Here is a 23,166-nt window from a genome sequence, read left to right as displayed (position 1 = left end):
ACACACACACAGGTCTTGATACTCTCCTACAATAAAGATACTCTACTTGAGATGATTGATAATGCAGTCTATGAAATGACCTGTCCATCCTGTAGCAATGTGCATCACTGTCTATGGTAAAACAAGAGTACTGTACTGTATTTCTTCTACATTTCAACATGAAGTTTGAGTGGTTACCATGCAGCAGCCATAATGATTCAAAACCAAGAGTTGCTATAATAAACACGAAAGGGAGTGAAGGTGTCAGCAGGTGTAGCACTCATAACACATATCAACGCCATCTTTTCTGTTTCTCGTCACCTTCTTGCACCAGACAAACACTTCTCCACTTCTCTTGACTTATAAATACGGAGTAAAACTCCCCAAGAAGGCGTACCTCAGCAGCAGTCATATAACCCTCCGATGGGACGGAGGAAGGACGTGATGACGAGGGCTTGTGTTCGGAGGTATCACTGGGACGGGGCGTAGGACTGCTGGTCCCCTCTGGTGCTGATCTTTCCTCCCGCGGCGGAGCGGGAGAAGATGTGGACGGGGCGGGCTGAACACACAGAACAAAACGAAAATATAAATTAAATGACTGCTAACCCTTTTTTATGTTTATAATTACCTTTAGAAAGATTATTAAAATGTTTACATTAAGAATACTGTAACTTAATTAGAATTTATTATTTAAGAATTTATTTCGTGTAGTGTATTTCAGATGCATTTATAAACTAGAACCAAATTTTATGATTGCACTTCTGCTACAAGAACAGTTATTTACCATAACTTGCACACAGATGGACTATAGGTGTAGAGCTCAGCTGCTCACACAGGTGATGTAAGCAATTAGACACAACCTAGGTGGCAGTTCTTACAGAATTAACTTTTTTAGTGATAACTTTAAGGTTCCTATTTTTTCAAGGGTTGAAGTTTGAAATGTTTGATATATTCAAATGGTGGAAATCCTTACATTTAATAATACAACACCAATACTGTGCTCTCTAAGTTTTACACACAATGAGGTACAGTATCTCATCCTGACACAAAAGTTGAAGTCCAATGCCTTTTAAACGAGTTCTATATCTGGATAACTTCTGAGGACCAACAAAAAATATTACTGTTCAGACAATTGCCCTACATTTCAAACTGGCAGTTGATATGTACAATATATGTATTCTGACTCATTCTCCCTCACAGAGTCATAACATGGAGCATGAGTCAGATGTGTCCATTATACTCGATAAATAATGTGAATGCTTTAGAGAATGTTCGTTAATCTTTGACGGCAGCTGTCTTGTCACACTTGGGTACCCCAGTAAGGTGTTGTCAAAACAGTTACTCATGCAACCATAACTGGATCCTTCAATTTGCAAAAAAGAAAATAGTTTTTCTCCTGTCAGATAATTATTGCCATAAATGACAAAACAATCACTGAGTCATGAGCCAGACTGACCCCCCCCATCCCCTCTATGTGCTTGTTAACCTTCACTTGACAGCCATAACTGGAAAGTGAGAGAGAGGGAGCTGGAGAGGAGAGATGCCCCATTCACTCTTTCCTCCATAAGGATTTAATCTCGTATTCATGATTTTTGGTTTTGTATACGACCTGTGATCTACAAAAGCAAGCTGGAGGAAGGTATGGGGTAGAAGGAAAGCCTAAGAAAACTACACACCCAAGCATGAGAGATTTCCTTTGGGAGCACTGCACTAATAAGGAACTTGTGCACATAAGGAGCTGGTCCACTTTTTTTTTCTCTAGGAGTTTTACAATCTGAGTGGGAGTGTCTCTTGGGAGTTTCACAATCCGAGTGAGTGTAACACAAAATTTAAGCTCCAAGTCTACCTGCAGGTATAACTACTCTAAAAGCTCTCATTATTCTTCAAACATTTCCACATACACAACGAGCTCAAAATGGGTTCCTTAAATTCTGTAAGACAAGAACTTGGAAGCCAACGCACAGGCAAAAGGCCAAGTGGGGAGTATCTCTAATTGTTGAATAGGGTAGCAGGTGAAGTTTACAAGGAGGGTGTGGGCTGTAACTTGATGACTCCAGTTAATTAAAATGATACCAACACAACAGCCACCTTGAAGGAGATCCATTTTCTTTTTCATAAACCATTATTTTCAGTCACAGCCAGATTTAGTAAGAGTTTTGAGAGAACATTGCCACTTTATCCTTACAGTTCCCAGGTGGTTCTGTCTATAAGGGTTGATCAGCTCTTGAAATTATGGATCATTCACATGATTCTCAATCACAACAGCATAAGTTTTGGGTGGTTACACTAGGTGAAATAATGTCAGGGTAAACGGCCCCACAGTAAGGCCAGCTAGACACATACTGTAAGGTGCCACAGAAGTTAACAAAGAATGTTAGGCAAGTATAATGTTATATACAATAGGGAGATCAACAATACATAGCCACCCTGTACAGTGTATGACTATTACATGCATTTACAATGCACATTAAATACAGTAACTAGTGGTGATATAGGGACATTATATATTTTTTAAAGTTATTCTTTTCTTTATATTAACTCTGTTGTTCAGTTTATTCAGTGAAGACCCATTCAAGAATTAATGAAATCTATTAATCAAGAGCACAATCATGTCCGTCAAACATTATGTGGGGAAAAACTCACAATGATGGGTTTAATGAATTGTGTACAGTACTGTCCAACACGTCTGTATCTGTCTGACGTTACTTGACAGTCACACAATCACTACAAGAACACTGTGACTAATGTCAAGTAACACACAGCATCAAACTGAATGACCAATTAATGAAAACAATTACCTAATTTAAACTCAAATTTCAACATCTATATATTTTTCTTTTTCCTGTCTTAAAGTTTTAGGTCACCAAAGATTTTAGGGATGTCTGTTAAAATCTACAGCACCAGCTGAACAGTACTGTACCTATTTGATGCCTCTGAAAAATTACCATCAGCGAAATTGTCATGGTTTCCCATATTTAGTTTTGGCAACATTCTCAACAACTTATGAACGAGGGATTACTGTAATCCTCAAATCCCTTATTACATACAAAGGCCACAGCTTAACTCACAATACACACACACACATGACTGAAACACTATGTCAAAATTAAATATAAAAAAGTAGGAATTATTCATATGCTATTTTACATAACAAACACACTTAAAAAATTAGCATACTGTACTACTGTATATACTGTAATATATACAATCATGGAGGAGTTAGCAAGAGAACTACAGGCACTGATGTGTTATGAGGTGCAAGCAGAAGAAGGAATTAACTATTGCTTACATGAGGTTTAAAAATGTACTGCATTGTACTGTATAATTAAATACATTTAACAAATCAAATATGCATCATTGACCAAAGACGACCAAGTATATGATCTTAATAAGGGTCATACAATACAAATTAAGGGATACATACAGTATACTGTACAGGTACTAATAATTAAGTCTGAATCATAGCTATACAGTTAAATATGAGAGGTAATAGTTGTAATGAGAAGGTCAGAGTCAGTGCGAGATCAGTGGCAGATGGAACAACTTGGTTAACAACAGTACTGGGGTGTATATAAAAATAATGCAAAAAGTTATAACACTGTGATGATTAACATGGAGGATACAGCTGACATTTACAGTGTAGTAAGATGAGAGAGGTTATCATAAAAACTGTTGGAAGATCAAGGGAAACTTTAAAAAATACGTGAACGACCCGAATGTGGAAGTCAACAATATTAACTGGTAGATGCACGAGGGGGAAGACAAACAATAGTGCCCCCCAAAAAGTGTCAATAATTGCAAAAAAAAAAAACGAACAATCATAAGACTAGGCTGACAATACACTAGTGAGTGAAGAATGCCACGAATTTAAAAAAACAAGGAGGTACTGTTACGTAACTCACACAAAAACTGACCTTGTTCTGTGGAGACTCTGGCGTGATGGCTGGGTGATCCTTCTTGTCTCTCACGGGCACCACTTCATCTCCACTCAGTTTACTGTGACTGTCAGAACCAAGAAATAGCACATTAGCTTCTTTAAACACACACTGTACCTTGACTTAACTAATTGTAGAAGAAAAAGATAAACATCTTGTACAGTATCATAACAAGCTGGCCTATTGCAGTGTGCATCAAAGCTCACAGCACGAGGGTTTAGCACATACAGTACTCCATGGTAATTGTTATTAAAAAAATACCCTCACAATTGAAGCCTCTAGCAAAACAACCACACAAATTTTACAAAGATTTTCCTTGGTACAATTGGCCATTTTGCCTTCAAATTACAGTGGTGGTAGAATTATCAATACTTAAAAGATGACATCAGGCAAGAAGGCATAAATCTTTCTTTTTCCAGATAATCAAGAAATAGAAGATTAATTTTCCACATAAATACAGTAAATAAGAAATGCAAAATAATATCTTGTACTGTATACAATTCAATGATGCTACAAATACTGTACTGTATTTTATTGTTCTACTTGCTAGTATGTTTTCCTCTAATATGCAGTAGTACAGTATCTATCAACACACTTTATAACTACATAATGGACACACACTTTACTGTTAATTTTCCATCCAAATGACAGGTTATAAGTGTTCATTAAAATCTAACTACAGCATAGTATCGACTATAGTTTTGTGCAAATATCGGTGCAGTGTTGAGCATGCTACTAGAACAAGGCTAAGCTCTAATAGACTTTACATTTCACATAAAGTACCTGTAGAATAGATACACAGAGTTACCGTACAGTGAAACCTCCATATAACGTACTTCTCATCTAACTGACCCTCGATGTTACAGACTTTCACCTCTATATAGTTCGTGAGATGGAGGTTTCACATCTAACGGACCCTCGATATAATGTTCGTGAGATGGAGGTTTCACATCTAACGGACCCTCGATATAATGGACTTTCCTTTCCATATAGTCATTTAAATAGAGCTGCTGTATTCTGCTTTTATAATACAATGAGCATAAACAGTGAAATCTTGAACAATAACAAGATAACAACACCACAAAGGTCAGAGTTATGGAACCACTATGTGATGATTGAGAGTAATGCACAGTGAGACAATTTTCTTCTTGGGAGAGTATAATGTATAGTGGAACCACCTCAATCAATCAATCAAGGTGGTGTGTTATCTCCTCTAGTCTGAGGGTTGGTGACCACAGCCCACCTCTCAACATTCCCGGCCCATCTTTACCAAGCTCCTCAGATTTTGCGTGTCTCCGGGACCACCACAACTAATACTTTCGTTAATCCATCCCAGTCTCTGCCCTTCCCTGGCCCGCCCACCTTTATTATATGCAATAATATGTATCATTATATTATAATAATTTATTATACCCATTAATACCTAACCATTATCCACTCAAACCTTATTATATGGGTAAATAATACAATATTTACGTAACTCTAGTGTAAAAACACTTGTAGAAAACCAGACAAGACCTTATGAAGATGCTTATGAGCCGGAGTAAGATGTTAGCACTGTGACTTATGTCTCTAAATATGCTGACCTCTGATATAAAAAAAGGGACAAACACTGGGCAAATCATATCATGTTTCAATACACAGCTTTAAATACACATTTAAACAAGTCAATAGCCCACTTAAATACAGCATTAATGAATATATGATAATACTGTACATGCGATACAGAATGTTTAGTTTGGGCTTGGGTAGTTAGGACAATCTAACCTAACAATCTTTTTCTTTTCTATTTTTAATCTCTCGACTCTTATTTTTTCGCCCCCTGGGCCCCATTGTGGGTCGATGACCAGTGCCTGGGTGGGCTATTCCTCCAAAAAAAACCTAAGATATCCCAACCAAACCGTGAACCAAACATCCACTCACTGTAAACTTTTCATCCCAATACACCCAAGAAACTACAGTACAATACAGTAACCTACAGTACTTTACAGTAACCTACAATACAGTTTAACAAAATAACACACGAAGCACACAACCCCAAAATACAATAGAACATTCCTCTCCCTACAAACACAACAACACACTCACCACTACAATTTCAAAACCTACCTTATGGCTCAGAAACAAACCTCACATTACCTCACCTCCCACTCCCTAGGGTCAAGGTGCGTGTGTAATAAAAAGTATACTGGTAGTGGTATGTAGTAACTGGTATGAATGTGGTAACTGGTATGGGTATGTGGTAACTGGTATGGGTATGTGGTAACTGGTATGGGTATGTGGTAACAGGTATAGGCATGTGGTAACTGGTATGAATGTGGTAACTGGTATGGGTATGTGGTAACTGGTATAGGCATGTTGTAACTGGTATGGGTATGTGGTAACTGGTATGGGTATGTGGTAACTGGTATGGGTATGTGGTAACTGGTAGAGGCATGTTGTAACTGGTTTGGGTATGTGGTAACTGGTATAGGCATGTGGTAACTGGTATAGGTACGTGGTAACTAGTGTGGGTATGTGGTAAATGGTGTGGGTATGTGGTACGTGGTATAGGTGTGTGGTAACTGGTATGAATATGTGGTAACTGGTATAGGTATGTGGTAACTGGTATGGGTATGTGGTAAATGGTGTGGGTATGTGGTAAGTGGCATAGGTGTGTGGTAACTGGTATAATCATGTGGTATCTGGTATGGATATGTGGTAACTGGTATAATCATGTGGTAACTGGTATGAATATGTGGTAACTGGTATGGGTATGTGGTAACTGGTATAAGCATGTTGTAACTGGTATGAATGTAGTAACTGGTATGGATATGTGGTAACTTGTATAGGCATGTTGTAACTGGTATGGGTATGTGGTAACTGGTATGGGTATGTGGTAACTGGTATGGGTATGTGGTAACTGGTATGGGTATGTGGTAACTGGTATGGGTATGTGGTAACTGAATGTGGTATGGGGGTATGTGGTAACTGGTATAGGCATGTAACTGGTATGGGTATGTGGTAACTGGTATGGGTATGTGGTAACTGGTATGGGTATGTGGGAAGTGGTATGGGTGTGTGGTAAGTGGTATGGGTGTGTGGTAAGTGGTATGGGTATGTGGTAAGTGGCATAGGTATGTGGAAACTAGTATAGGCATGTTGTAACTGGTATGAATATGTGGTAAATGGTATAGGCATGTGGTAACTGGTATAAGCATGTGGTAACTGGTATGGGTATGTGGCCACTGGTATGGGTATGTGGCCACTGGTATGGGTATGTGGCCACTGGTATGGGTATGTGGCCACTGGTATGGGTATGTGGTAATTGGTATGGATAAGTGGTAACTGGTATGGGCAGGTGGTAACTGGTATGGATATGTGGTAAGTGGTATAGGTATGTGGTAACTAGTATAGGTATTTACTAACTGGTATGGGAATGTGGTAAATTTTTAATTAATCAGGACAAATCATATAATTAAGCAACAAATTCACACAAATTAGTGGATAAACAATAAAAACAAATCCCAAACAGAAGACAGTTAAGATGTAAACACAAAACAAAAGATAATTAAGGTATAAATAAAACAAATAAAGAACCTGTGGTGTGTGAGGGGCGCCTTCTGTGTCTGTGAGCAGCAGGAGGTGGTGGTAGTGATACTAGTGGTTAAGTCAGAACTACTCCAGGTTTTCTTAGGTCGTTTACGTTTCCAGGAGGACATGTACGACGCCACAATAATGTACACCACACCTAGACCCACTGCCAGGACGTAGGGCATGACGTGGCTGTTAGTACGCCCACCGTGAGCTCCCTTCACGCACATACTGACCATCAAGGTGACGACTGTGAACCCGTGACGGAACAATCTCATTTTGATTCTTGTTTTTTATCCGCCAACGACGACCCTCTCATACACGACCCATGCACTGTGACTCTTGCCCACCAACGACACAACAACGGCGACGCACTCATACAAGACCCATGCACTGTGACTGTTTCCTGTCAGCCAACGACACGACGACGGACGAGGGGGGGAGGGTTTAGCTACTAACTCGATGTTTACAACTCACGTGGTTATCTGTCACTAATATTTGTTTTTAAATTAACTGTAGTGGACGATTACTAATCTAAGATACAGCTGATTTATTTATATATTGGTGTAACCAAGAGAACCAGTGACATGGATATTGATAATGATATGATCTGTTTATAAAACACAAACTTTTGTTATTTGTGGCTCTTGGGTGTTACGTGTCACGACTAATACTCCTCGCCAAGCTCTCACTGGAGGTAACGTTATCACTAGTGTTACGAGGCCCAGCACCGCTCACCACCACAGCCGTCACTGTAAGTCACTTGTATGGTGATTATGCACTTGTAAGGTGAATTCGCTTTTGCAAGGTTTCTACAGTGGCAGTCCCCGCCTCACACCCACTGTTCGATGTCCACACCACTCACTTTGATAACACAATCGTAAGGGGCATTTCCTCTTACAATCTCGGAACAAAGCACCAACTTTTTAACGTCACAAAACTGCGGTTACACTACGGAGGCGGCAACAATACCCGCCCAGTCTAAATTTCACTAGACTATTATGTATAAGGATGAGGAGGCGAGAGACAAGGTCATTTGTAAAGTAACCCTGCAGAAACTAATACTCGTGCTTGGTAAGGTGTGTGTGTGTGGAGGGGTATGGTCCCATACAAACACTAGCGCTGCAGTGACAGTATTACGAGATGAGGCGGGGGAGCGTTACGTTGGCATGTGGCCTATGTGGAGGCTACAGCCAAGTCTGAGGTGGTGGTGCAAGAAGACGAGGAGGGGACCACTGCGGCAAGACTTCACACACACACACACACTCCAAACACGGCAACGTCTGTTGCTTTGATGGATCTCCACCAATCTCGCTAATTATCATAAACCTTCACCTGCCTCACAACAAACACCTCACGGTAATCGACGTACTGATAAGCATTTTACAGCATTTACATTCACGAGTCCATGAAACTCATCCGTCGAACAGTGGATGAGTGAGAATTATACCTCCAGCGAGTGTCAGGTTCACTATCTAAGAGGATATGATGATGTTGACTTTAAGTTGTGTCAGACGGGAGGGAGGCAGGCGAGTGAGTGAGTGTGGCGCGTGGCGGAGGTGCACTGTGCTTGGCGGCCAGGGGCACTCCTCGTAGTACTGGGCGGGTCTGGCTGGTAGGGGCGGCGTGCACTCCACCCTCTGTGCCCCACACGTGAGCTGCACCACCACAAACCACGTGTGTTATAGTTGGCTACCGGAGACCCACACGTCAAGTTACTCCTGCTGGCCACCACCAACAACGACGCTACTCATTCCTCTTCATTTTATCACGAAAGGAAACTCATTTGAAGCCACTTCCTGTTGCCGCCCCCGTCACTGCTGTGCCTCCTCGCCTTGCCCCATCCTCCACACAGAACACCGGCCAACGCAGCACAACACAGCGAGGCACGTCCTATATCCGACAAAAAGGAGGAGGGTAGTAGACGTGTGTGTGTGTGTACGTGTGTGTGTGTGTGCGCTGCATCATGGAAACAACCTTGAAATCAGACATTGTGTGTGTGTGTGTAAATGAGACGCCAGTCATCCCCGGCCGGACAGCAGTGCTCACCTCACCTCATGCTGCTGCCGGGCAAATATAGAGAGAGAGAGAGAGAGAGAGAGAGAGAGAGAGAGAGGGGGGGGCGGGGTGTAGGGTAATATGCATCACCCGGTAGAGGGAAAATAAAACAAATATAAGAGGAAAATGTGTAGTGGTTAAGGGGAAAAACAGTCCTCAACACCAAACACTACAAGTATATAACAAGTACAATATACACACACACTAGGTTATCTGGTTTAAGCCTCACAGCGTGGCAAGAGGAAGTACTTTGACTGAACCAATACAGTGAGTGCCTCGTCCGCCCCAGGAACCAGAGGCACACCACCCCCAGCCCAGCCCACACTAATTACTGTCTTCGTTAACTTACATGTGGTATATCTCTCTCTCTCTCTCTCTCCCTTAAACTGTCTCCTTTTATTTCGTGGTTAAAAAAAGGGGGGGGGGTGTAAAATCTCTCCACTTGTGCTGATGAGAGGAATAAAAAAAAACACGTATATACAAAGTTAAAAAAAAACATAACATATACAGTATATACAACACACACACACACACACACACACACACACACACACACACACACACCTCTGAGTAATACGTAACAGTGTCATTTCTGGGGATAATGTGAGTTGAACGGTGGGAAGTGGGCGAGCGAGTGAGGTTCGGGGGAGCACAGTCATTACCTCCCCTCTTCTCTTCCCCTACCCTCACGGTTCGGGGGAGCACAGTCATTACCTCCCCTCTTCTCTTCCCCTCATGACGTACGTAATTTTATAAGGCCGTGATGCTTAATACGTTTCAAGGAGCACAAGTACAGTAGATGGTACCCGTAATGTGGAGGAGTTTGGTACATAAGCAGATGGACACCTCTCGTATTGTGGCAGGGAGGAGGGGGAGGAAGAGGTAGTAGGTTATGATCTGAAATATGAAACATCAACGTGAGGTGGATGGCTGGATCGAACCAACACTTACAACAAAAACCAGATCCAGAAACCTACAGTTGAGCGTTTACAACACCGGGTCGGTACCATCACGTTGATAAACAAACCCAAACAAATAAACACCTTACCGACAAATAGAGATATAAAAAAAAAATCTGTGTTTGCTGTTTACATGAAGCAAGGCTCATCTCTCGTAAGTTTGATCTCTGGTTGTAACACAGGACAGTGAGTAAACAAAGGTAGATATTAGTAAATTACGTCACAGAGAGAAGCCTGACCTGACCTATCGTAACCTTGAGAAACATTAATATAAAAAAGTCGGGAAAGTGGATGGGATTTTTTTCCTACTTTACACTTTAACTGAGGTTTGTTTTTGCTGTGGTTGTTGCCCAGGGGGATTTTGTCCAGGTGGGGGGGAGGATTGTCCAGGGTGATCTGTCCAGGTGTGCTGGTGACTAATCTGGGAGGGCAGTGGAGGTTGTTCAAGGTGTATAAACTCTCTATAAGACAAGACTGACAAATGGTAAGAGGTGAGAACACGTAACGAAAGAACGAGTCAACACTACCATAAGCAGACACACACACACAACGTGAGGGGAGTGTTGATGGTGGATGATGGTGAGTTATGAGTCACCTGTGAATTATGAGTCATTGCAAGATGATGAAGATACGAGTCACTGGAGCAATTGAGAAATACCCCCCCCCCTACACACACAGATATGGAAACTGGTTGTGGTGGTGGATCAACTAGGTGGAACAGTTATGTGGAACAGGATGATGTAACAGCTAGGTGGAACAGATAAAAACAAAGTAAAACGTGACGTAAACGTATAAGGAGAGAGAAGGAGAGCCAGACAAAAGAGAGATAGGGAGACGTAGAAAGAATAAAAATAAAAGAAAGAAAGAATAAAGTCTCCCTGATAACTCGTGTATCACCCACCACACTGCCCTAGGTTCAATCCCCGGCCCGAGACAGATGTGAGAAGGGGTGTTATTCAGTGTGACTCTACAGGTATAATTATCCAGGTATTCTACAGGTATAATTATCCAGGTATTCTACAGGTATAATTATCCAGGTATTCTACAGGTATAATTATCCAGCTACTTACTAACACTGGACAATGAAGGCGAGTCAACAGGTAGTGTGAGTGAGTGGGAGTCAACAGGTAGTGTGAGTGAGTGGGAGTCAACAGGTGGTGGGAGAGTGAGTGAGTGAATGAGAGTCAACAGGTGGTGGGAGAGTGAGTGAGAGTCAACAGGTGGTGGGAGAGTGAGTGAGTGAGAGTCAACAGGTAATGGGAGAGTGAGTGGGAGTCAACAGCTAGTAGGATAGTGAGTGGGAGTGAGTGGGAGTGATTCACCACACGCCCGCCCTCCACTGTCTGTACTATTAGATAAAGTGAAATTTTGTCGAGTGGATCATCATCTCTCCTGAAGGTGATGATAATGCTCTCTCTCTCTCTCTCTCTCTCTCTCTCTCTCTACTGTACATTATCTTCACAACACAACCACCACCACAACAACAACAACAAAACTACAACAATAATATTTTATGTAAGCGCTCTGTGACGTGAACAAACACAGCCAGGTGGTAGCGGTGATGACAAGTGCAATGAGTGCTAAGTGTCTGAGCCAGCCAGCTGATACGTCCTCCTTCCCTCCCTCCCGTCCCTCACACACACAATAGAAAACGGAGGAGTCAGACACTATAGAAAACGGAGGAGTCACACGCACTACAGGGTGGACTATATGAAATATTATCTCTACCATGAATTGTCGCAGCTCTGTATACTGACACTTGATACCACAGAGGGTTTTTAATTTATTAGGAAAAAAATGGCCTGGGGTGAAGTGCGGTGGTGTTAGCTGTCAGGTCAACACGGAAAGGAAGGGGCGGGGCAGGGAGAGAAGGTCGCAGGAAAGGGAGGGGTGGGGCACTTTATCCTGCCAGTCTTCTGTCCTGTTAACTTTTCCTCTAGTAATTTAGTGCCCCACACACACACACACACACACATGTAAAAGTCTGACTTCCCTGTGCTAAACTGCCACATTCATCACACGACCTTTAAACTAAACTGCACTTGATTTTTCTCACTGACTGACATACCCACTGACGGAGAAGATAAAACTTTATATCTTTCACCGCCGACACCATCATTACCACCACCACCCACACACTAGTTCATCAGCTCACCGTTTATAATAATGCTGCCAATAATGTATGCTGTTACGCCTACACCCAACTGTATATGACTGTGGCTTTAGACGAAGAAAGATCATAGAAGATGACCATACGGGCTGAACTTCTCACTTAACAAGGTGCCAAATTCTGACACTTTCCACTTTCTCAGGTCAAAGGTCGAGGCACTCCACACGTCATAGTGCCACTCCCTCCTCACCTGAGCTCACCTGTGTGTGTGTGTGTGTGTGTGTGCAATTAAGTGAAGGGAGTTTGTGTCAGTCGATCCTACTTCCCTCCCTCCTTCACATCTCTCCCTCACAAACGTCCTTCACACACCACCTACACCCTCTCTGCCCTCCCTCCTACACCCTCTCTACCCTCCCTCCATCCTACACCCTCTCTACCCTCCCTCCATCCTACACCCTCTCTGCCCTCCCTCCTACACCCTCTCTACCCTCCCTCCATCCTACACCTCCTTCCCTCCATCCTACACCTCCTTCCTTCCATCCTACACCCTCTCTACCCTCCCTCCATCCTACACCCTCTGCCCTCCCTCCTACACCCCTCACCCTCCTCCATCCTACACCCTCTGCCCTCCCTCCCACACCCTCTCTACCCTCCCTCCATCCCACACCTCCTTCCCTCCATCCTACACCTCCTCCTTCCATCCCACACCCTCTCTACCCTCCTCCATCCCACACCTCCTTCCTTCCATCCTACACCTCCCTCCCTCCAGCCTACACCCTCTACCCTCCCTCCCTCCATCCCACACCCTCTACACCTCCTCCATCCTACACCTCCCCCCCCCACATATTTGTTGATGTCTCAAAACAAACATTACGTCAGAGAAGCATGACTTGAGATATTCCCCCTCTCTCAGAATTAACCCTCAGAGTATGATGATTTAACCCTTGAGTGTGATGATTTAACCCTTGCGTATGATGATTTAACCCCTGAGTATGATGATTTAACCCTCAGAGTATGATGATTTAACCCTTGAGTATGAAGATTTAACCCCTTGAGTACGATGATTTAACCCCTGAGTACAATGATTTTACCCCCGAGTATGATGATTTAACCCCTTGAGTATGAAGATTTAACCCCTTGAGTATGATGATTTAACCCCTGAGTACAATGATTTTACCCCTGAGTACAATGATTTTACCCCTTAAGTATGATAATTTAACCCATTGAGCACGATGACGTCACCTTGAGTACGATGTCACAGTACTCAAGGTGTTACGACATCTTACTCAAGAGGTTAGGACATCGTACTCAAAGGGGTCCAGGTATCTTAATTAAAGAAGTAATTAACTACAATCAAGGTGTGTCATAATAAAGGGGTTAAAATATAATTACAACAGCTACTGGTGTGTGTGTGTGTGTGTGTGTGTGTGTGTGTGTGTGTAGAGGAGGAGGATCACGTGACTCGCAGCACTAGAGGTCGACCTTGTGTACAGCCCATGATATCCTGAATACCTCACCCTTCACCCTCCTGTTTTACCAATAATGCATGGAGGAGGAGGAGGAGCAGGAGTATTTGCAGGTTGAATGAAATGTTGCACTAACACTTTTCTTCTCTTTGGTCCAACACAACACAGATAACACACTAGCAACACCAAAGACACGATGCCAACACACTGGTAACACAGCTATACACACACATGATATACGTCAACACACTACTATCAGACGAGGTGTTGAGGGCCCCGAGTGAGACACCGTTTAGGGCCCCGAGTGAGACACCGTTTAGGGCCCCGAGTGAGACACCGTTTAGGGCCCCGAGTGAGACACCGTTTAGGGGCCTAAGTGTGTGTCAAGTAGTGTTCTCCTACGTCCCTCAAGTGTCAGATAGTGGAACACAACTAACCTCACACACCCTCCCATCACTGAGCACTGGTGCCTGGGTGGTGAAGCAAGTGGTGTGTGGGTACCTACTGTTAAGAGGAGGGAGGGAGGGAGGGAGGGAGGGAGGGAGGGAGGGAGTGTGTGTGTACAGTATTCTCTCCTCCCAATACTACCACCACCATCACCTGTACCACCAGTACTAGTACCCCATCATCATCACCACCACCAGCAGCATCATCACCATCTTCACTACCACCAGCCTGGGTCCGTATACCTTAGCCAGGGCTTGCTGTATTCTCTTGACTTGGGTCTAACTCTGGTCTTCGCTTCACTACTGCTGCTGCTAACCCTTCCTCCAGGTGTAGCAGTAGTAGTCTTGGCCCCCACACCACCAACACCTCTCTGCCGCTGGGGTTTATTTCTCAGCTTCACTACACAGTCAACACTAAAGCTCTTCGCAATCGTCCGCTCGGGTTTCATGGTTGTATTACGTCTTTGTAGTAACTTCAAACACCAACACTTTTAAAATATCGGTCGTGGCGCTCTTAGTATCACCTGAGCGCCGATAAGTTTTCCTGGTAATCAATTGAAGACAGGTAACGAGGTAGGGAGGGAGCGTCCTGTGTGTGTGGAGCAAGGTAGAGCCACAACACACTAGACTCGACAAGACACATTCACACACCACCACCACACTAGACTCACTGGAAGGCCAACAGCATACAAGCAGAAGGTGTAGCACGTGGTGTTTCCTGAGAGGGAGGGAGGGAGGCCGGGGGAGGGAGGGGGAGAGCACCACACTGACAATCCCTCCTGTGACTCACTCCTCCTCACCGTCTGCACTCTCGAGCCGCCATCCTTCCCTCCCTCCAGCCTCATCACACAACAACACAAACCTAAGCCCCTCCTACTTCTGCCCCCGCCCACTAACACGCCCACTAGCTCCGCCCATTCCCAGATTCAAGAGTGGAGCTGAGCAGGACAAAGAAGAAGTGTTGGACCAGCAGGAGAGGAAGGTCGTGTGGGCTGTAACCCAACCCACATTGTCGACGTCACCTCCACCATAATAGGCAAAGTGTGGCCGGGGCATCCCTCCCATGCCCCCCCAAAGTCCCGCCTGCGTCCTCGCCCACAGCAGCGGTAGCGGGGGCGTTCCAGCGGCCACCATACCCACAAGCCACCACAAATTCTCACTTTTATTGTAACATTCCTAGAAGAGCTTGATGAACCTCTCTCAACACTCTCCTGGAATGATGAACGTCACAGGAAACTGACCCGCCTCCTTACCTGACAGACTCGTGGTGTTACTCCTGACCTGACCCCTCACCTGACTCTCAACTGACCCCTCACCTGAACCCTCACCTGACGCATGGATCTGGTTCTAATAACACCTCCCCTTCCCCTTAGCGTTATAAATGCTAATAAGGACCTTGAGATGATGATGAGACGTATGTGTGTGGGAGAGGAGAGTCACATCCGGTGAATCAGCATGGCGTTATGATGACAGCGTGAGTTATATACTGTAACAACCTCCCTCCACCACACTGAGTACATTGTACAACAACCATCTCCCTCCCCCTATCACCTCACTAATTACAACCTCTTATAACACCCACTTCCACAACAACCTCCCTCTCTCCCTCCACAACACTGACTACAACCCTCCATCACAACTAAAACAACTTCTGGGTACAGGAACAAGTATCAAGAGAATTTAAAGACCAACTTAATCTGGGTGACCTTCACAATGAGATAATCACCACCGAGAGACACTTACTACTACCACACAAGGCGCACCACACACACCGCCACCTGGAGTCTTGTCGTCGCCAGCCAGCCAGTACCCATGTTGTCTACCTATACCCAACACTAACACCTACTACACAACCCCATAACGTTATACTCTACAGGTCTACACAACACTACACTACACTATCATAACCTACACAGCTTCCCTCCTACACACACACATACAGCACCAGCTAAGAATTGTGTGCACTCCGCCCTCAACCCACACACCTACATAACCTGTACCGTGCCGACGTTGCTCCTGTCCTCGTCGCCAAGGTTACGTCTCTCACACAGACACATACACTAGTCTACCACGCACACCTCAACCCTACTACTATTTTGCTGTCACTTGGAATCGAGTATGACGACCATCGAGCTATGATACAATGATATGAGTTATTAGGGATGTCACCTTCATTGGTGAGTTTTGAGGTGACTAAAGAGGCCGATACGGGACCGGCAGAGTCGTTCACATGAGTTGTACACGTGGAGGGCTACATCGAGTGCGGGAGGGACGGTGGCAGCGTCTTTCCGGGATTGGCGCTTGTCTGCCTCGGTTTGCAGTCGGGCTAACTCGAAAGCATTGACACCTTCTCGTGTGGTGCGTCTCCAAGCGTTACACGATGTGGAGTAATCGACTTCCAGGTGAGGGGGTCGATTTGGCACTTTTTTCATGTTGTCTTAAGACTATCCTTATACTCAACCACAACACTCGACACACCTTCACCTACCTGTACTGCCCCATCAACAATCATCTGTGTGCCCACCGTTAATCAGCTCAGGTAGAAGCTTCCCACGTTAACCCGCTGGCCTTTTAACTATATCACGTTAACTCTTGTGATCTTCAACGGCAGAAAGGTCACCCACCACCCCTATCTTTCCTGGTACACACACACACACAGAACCACGAGGCCTGTGACCTCACATAGAATGGCAAGAGACCAGACCCGGGCCATCAACTGTAAACTATAATAATTTGTATGTTCAATCATTGTTCCTTCTCCTTTCAGTAATGAAATATTTTGATAAACGACCCACCCACCCCATGTCTTGGTATATAATAAGTCATTTTTGTCTAATGTATATTTTCAGCCTTCGGGCTGCAGAACTTTTTTCAATAAACCGTTAATTATTATTATTATTATTATTATTATATCAGTTAGCCAGTAGGTGCCGGGTGCTAAGAGGTGCTCAGTAAAAGTAAAATGTGCTGGTGACGGTGTGTGTGTGTGTGTGTAAGTGCGCGCAAGAGCCTCGCAACAGGAGCATCATGCAGGTATGTAGTACGTGCCTGCCGCGGCTACTGAAGGTGACGGCCGCCATCCCTCCTGCTGGTGGCGATGTGACTGTCAACCTCACGCCCACAGCTGCTGTCACATCAACAAGACCACCGCCCTGAACTCACTATTATCCTCACTGCTACAAGTCCATGCTATATACAGAGTAGTTACTCCTGCATCATCACCTTCTACAGGACATCACGGTGGTGCTCACTATACTTTCCCTTCACTATACATCATTAATAACACTATATAGGAGCCCGGTGGACGCCAACTGACCATGTATACCGTACTACACTACTATTAATCCACACCTTTCCACAGTGTTAACCCATTAATATGACAGATTCACCTAACAGGACTCTCAACATGGTCAGCTGACATCCCGGGTGACATAAAACACAGATGAAACATGTAAGTGGTGTAGTGGACGGACACACACACTACCAGTAATAGTTTTTATGGTCCATACAGTCGGGTGGATTTAAAAGAGTTGTTGCAGCGAGAGGTAAACTGTTTAGTGTTTTCGTCAACCAGTCGCAGGGAGTGACGAAGATGGAGGGGAGGGATGGAGGGAAAAGTTGCAGGCCAGCATCAACACATGAGAGACGGAGGGGGGGGAGGAAGGAGGGGCAGGGATAATCTTACTCCTTCTTCTCTTCGCCGTAGTCGTCAGCAATGGGTCGTGTTGAGGAAGGTCGTGGTGGTGGTGCAGGTGAGTGGTGGTACTGGTGCTGTCTCCTGCGACGTCTCCCCTGCTGCTGCTGTTGTTGTTGTTGTTGCTGCTGCTGTACACGGGGTGACAGCTGTCCCCGCCTCACCTCACTCATCGTTCACCCACTAAGTCACTCTCTACATCAACATCTTGGCGACTCCTCCGCCATCTTCCTTCACTAACATAAACTTTCTCACTGACGCCATAACGTTATATCTTATTAACATCATTAGTATTATTATTATGTTAACACGTGTGTGTGTGTGTGTATACAGTGTTGTGGTGCTGGCACCGGGGGTGTGTGGTGCTGGCACCGGGGGTGTGTGGTGCTGGCACCGGGGGTGTGTGGTGCTGGCACCGGGGGTGGTGCTGTACTGTGGGGTGCTGGCACTGGGGGTGTGGTGCTGGCACCTGGGGTGTGCACTGGGGGTGTGTGGGGTGCTGCACCGGGGGTGGTGCTGGGCACTGGGGTGTGTGGTGTTGCACTGTGTGTAGCTGGCACTGGGGGTGTGTGTGGCAGCTGGCACTGGGGTGTGGTGCTGGCACTGGGGGTGGTGCTGGCACCGGGGTGGTGCTGGCACTGGGGTGTGGTGCTGCACCAGGGGTGTGGTGCCACACTGTGTGGGGGTGCTGCACTGGGGTGTGTGTGGTGCTGGGTGTGTGCTGGCACTGGGGTGTGGTGTTGCACTGGGGGTGTGTGCTGCACTGGGGTGTGCTGCACCGTGTGTGTGCTGGCACTGGGTGTGTGGTGCACTGGGGGTGTGTGGGCGCTGGCACTGGGGTGTGTGGTGCTGGCACTGGGGTGGTGCTGGCACTGGGGTGTGTGGTGCTGGCACTGTGGTGCTGGGTACTGGGCAGCTGCACTGGGGTGTGGTATGGCACCAGGTGTGTGGTGCTGCACTGGGGGTGGTGCTGGGAACTGGGGTAAAGCACCGGGGGTGTGTGTGCCAGACCGTGTGTGGTGCTGGGGCACCAGGGGTGTGTGGTGCTGAGACCGGGGGTGTGTGGTGCTGCACCGGGGTGTGTGTGGTGTCACACTGTGTGTGAAGCTGGCACTGGGGTGTGTGTGCTGCACGGGGGTGCATCCCTGGCTATAACATGGCTGGCCCATCACACCTGGCTCCCCATTGATTTCTCCCACGAGGGATCCAGAGACTGCCGCCACCCACCACTCCCACCCCAGCAACCCACCACCTCTCTCTCTCTCCTCACCTCCACACCTATCAACACCATCTCCCTCCCTCCCCCCCACCCAAACTTTTAAATCCCCTTATATAGTGTGTGTGTGTGTGTGTGTGTGTGTGTTTGTGTGTGATGGAGGGAAGGGCCCGCCACTGGCTCGAGGATTGACCTATGTCGGCTCCTCACACCCTCACCTAGCATGGCTCTTTACTAGTGCCATTCGTGTTTTTCTTTTCTGAATTGATGGTGTCTCTCTCTCTCTCTCTCTCTCTCTCACGATACCAACGGCGATCACGTAAGCTGAACCATAATGTTGAATATTAGAGGCCACAGCGTAATAACCTAACCTAACCTCACCCAGCTTGTAGCAAAAAAGAAACAATTTACTGCAGTCATTCTCTCCCACATAACCCGGAGTTAGTATTCACAAAGCGTCTTACGATCAATGTGACTTACAACTGAACACTTAAACAAACATTTATGTGTTTGTCTTAAGTATAAACCTTAAGTACATAAAAGTGTTGTCAGAAAATGGTTTCTAATTTACCGTGTGACTTTACCTTAGTGAGATACGCTCACTCAATTGTGAGTGAGTGAGTGAGTGGTGTTCCTGGGCCAAGACAAAAGTGAGACAGGAGGTGTCAGGTCAGGTCAAGTATCTCCCGTCATTAACGTATATAAACATTCCATCACTGGCGCGGTGCTACACACTACAGTACAGAAGGTTGAAAGAAAACGAGAAGCGGGGGGGAAATGAGTGTTGGTGATACGTGATTGGTCAACATTGTGCTCCCCTAAATTAACTTAATGATGCCCCCTAAACTATAGCCTGTTGGTGCCCCTTGAATTGAACTAGTAATACCCACTAAACAGGCCTAGTGGTGCCCCTTGAATTAGAAGGGCCCCCTGAACTAGTGGCGCCCCCTGAACTAGCCTTGTGGTGCCCTTTGAACTAACCTGCTTATACCGCCTTGAACTAGTGGCACCCCCTGATGAGAGTGGTGGTGGTGGTGTGTGGAGGTTGAGAGAGTAAATTATTCATGGGTCGGGGCTGCCTCTCCCTGGCGGCTCGCTGACTGGCCCTTCCACCTGAGGCACCACTGGCACCACCACCTGTGTAGCCCCCCCTCCTCCCCCTTCGTCGCCCACTACAGGTAATGCTATCCCCCATATAGCTGGTGGGATGTGTAGTGTAGTGAACAGCATGGGTATGTAGCCAGTACTTCCCATTATGTAGAGTGGACACTGTGGCCACCTACTTGTGAACTCCGGAAGTTATCACATTAACAAAAGATACAGGAGTTGGACACACACACACACACACACACACAGTGACATAGTTACACACTACCACACGACGCAGGGGAAAACCCACCAACCATGACAACCACAACAACTATGGTGCGGACGACAAACACATACACACTGTTGATAGAAAGATAAATACAGGAAACTATTTACTCTGAGGTAGACAGTGTGTTTGTGCTTCCTTGTGTGTTTGTGTCAGTTGTTTTTTGTTTGCAATGTGTGAGCTTGTATGTTTGTGTTTGTTTGTTTGTTTGTACGACACGCCAAACTTCTAGAACGTTTCCCAATAACCCTGACAAAAACCGATAACAAACAGAGGAATTTCCACCTTTATTTCCAAGTCACCGATGTTCCGATACCACACCGACACGTCATTCAGTAGAGCGTCAGGTGAGTGTTATGATATCGGGAAGTTGTAACCAATAAGGCCGGAATACCGATAAGGGAAGTCGGTGATATCGTATCGGTATTTCATTAGGCTTTAATAATGACGATTTGTGTATTTTCAGAGGTAATATTTTTTTGTTATCACTCATGACTGTATTATGACTATGGTCTTATGTTAACTTAATCTATCCTAACTTAACCTAACCTAACCAAATCTGACCTAACTTAATCTAACCTGACTTAATTCAACCTGATCTAACCTAACTTGATATATCCTATCCTAACTTACCTAACCTAACCTCTCTCTCTCTGACACGTCAACACTTATGGGGACTCGAGGACGAACACACAATTGGGGTCGAGTATGACCTCAATCCCCCCGAGTACGATGAGTTAATCCCCTCGAGTACAGTTCCCATCGTACTCAAGGGGTTAAGACATCATACTGAAGATGTCAAGACACTGTACTCGAAGTCTTACTCAGTGTGCTATCAAATTTACTGTACTCAAGGAGCTTCGATATCTTACTTAAGTGGTCAAGATATTGTACTCCGCAACCAACCTCACTGTACTCATCAAAACAGTGACATCTAGCGGAAGGGGACAAAATGGACTCTCAACTCTGCCTCACTCAGGATAACACGTATTACCACCTGTTAAGTGGGATACACGCCTAGGGTTATTTACACTCTGAACACTAACGGTGAGATGAACACGGCAAAGGTAAGTAATACGGTAATCACAACACACGGGGACCTGTAACAAGGCTAACACTATCCTCACTGCCAAATACACGGTAACACACACACACACACACACGGAAACAAACACACAACACAAAGTCTACTAGTGTTCTTATGAGCCAAACACCTCTTTTTACAGCCTGGCTAATTTACTGAAGAGCTTTTGTTCCGTTAGAGTTTTTTTTTAGCTATACTGACAACACGATGGCCGGACGGACGGATAAACTTATACAAACGGACATGAGAGACGGAACTCATTTATTATAACACTATTTCGTGATGCGGGGTATAACCAAGGGTAGGAGGGTGTGTGTGTGTGTGTGTGTGTGTGTGTGTGTGTGTGTGTGTGTGTGTGTGTGTGTGTGTGTGTGTGTGTGTGTGTGTGTGTGTGTGTGTGTGTGTGTGTGTATCTGTGTGTGTGTGTGTGTCTGTGTGTGTGTGTGTGTGTACGCCCTCGCCCTAAGTCGTGATGGGATGCACACGACAGCTAATGAGGAACCCAGCCTGCAACACACACACAACCCGTGTGTTGGTGATTTAATGGTGGTGAGGTATTGATCTTGTGTTGGTGACCTCCTGCTGGTGACCTCAAGGTACCTCCCTCACCAACGCCTTAAAGCAACTTGCCCAGAAGAGTTATATGAATGAACACTACAGAGCGTCACACCTTTACCTACCCAAGTTTCATTCATTATCATTCAGGTGAGGAGTGCGTAGTCCCCCCCCCCCCTCGGCTGAAAAATCTATACGCTATTGAAACACGTGACGCTTTTCATTAGTAGCGTGAGAGAGAGAGAGAGAGAGAGAGAGAGAGAGAGAGAGCATTTCTTTCACTGTTTCATGTAGTTTCTAGAGTAAACTTTGTTTTGTTGAGGGTGTGGCGTATAGGAGGGTGTAGTGTGTAGGAGGGTGTAGTGTGTAGGAGGGTGTAGTGTAGGGGGTGTAGTGTAGTGTAGGGGGGTGTAGTATGTAGGTATGAAGGTGTAGTACACTTGGACCAGCTGACTCCAACACAAAGGGACCCCATGCCACAGTGTTGAGCCACACCCCAGGTCCTCCACACACTACACCTCTCAACCTCTGTTTTTCTTCATCACAACACCAGAACCATTCACTGTGTAGTTAGTAAAATATATCACCACACTCACAATATTAATGTTAGTTATGACCACACATGTCTTAGTTAGTTACAGGAGTTGAGTTAGTGGTTTCTACTGTACAATGTTGTTTCGGTGCACTGTTCACTCGCTCACTTACAGCTTCGATCT

At 45.3% G+C, this 23,166-nt stretch overlaps 1 protein-coding gene across 9 annotated transcripts in view; it reads right to left on the bottom strand.

The window, feature by feature from the left end:
* Nucleotides 1-23,166, bottom strand: part of LOC121873237 (transforming acidic coiled-coil-containing protein 3-like) — a 133,592-nt gene that overhangs the window by 5,649 nt on the left and 104,777 nt on the right. For all 9 annotated transcript variants that reach the window (XM_042376614.1, XM_042376615.1, XM_042376616.1 and 6 more), the window contains 2 exons: nucleotides 3,894-3,981; nucleotides 377-538 (listed from right to left, as the gene is read on the bottom strand). In XM_042376614.1, coding sequence (XP_042232548.1) covers nucleotides 377-538; nucleotides 3,894-3,981 — 250 coding nt within the window. The remainder of the gene's footprint in view (nucleotides 1-376; nucleotides 539-3,893; nucleotides 3,982-23,166) is intronic.

This window comes from Homarus americanus, unplaced genomic scaffold, assembly GCF_018991925.1.
Source record: "Homarus americanus isolate GMGI-L3 unplaced genomic scaffold, GMGI_Hamer_2.0 scaffold32929, whole genome shotgun sequence".
Lineage (NCBI taxonomy): Eukaryota > Metazoa > Arthropoda > Malacostraca > Decapoda > Nephropidae > Homarus > Homarus americanus.
Note: the sequence above shows the minus strand (reverse complement) of the source record. Positions and strands in the feature narration are given on the sequence as shown.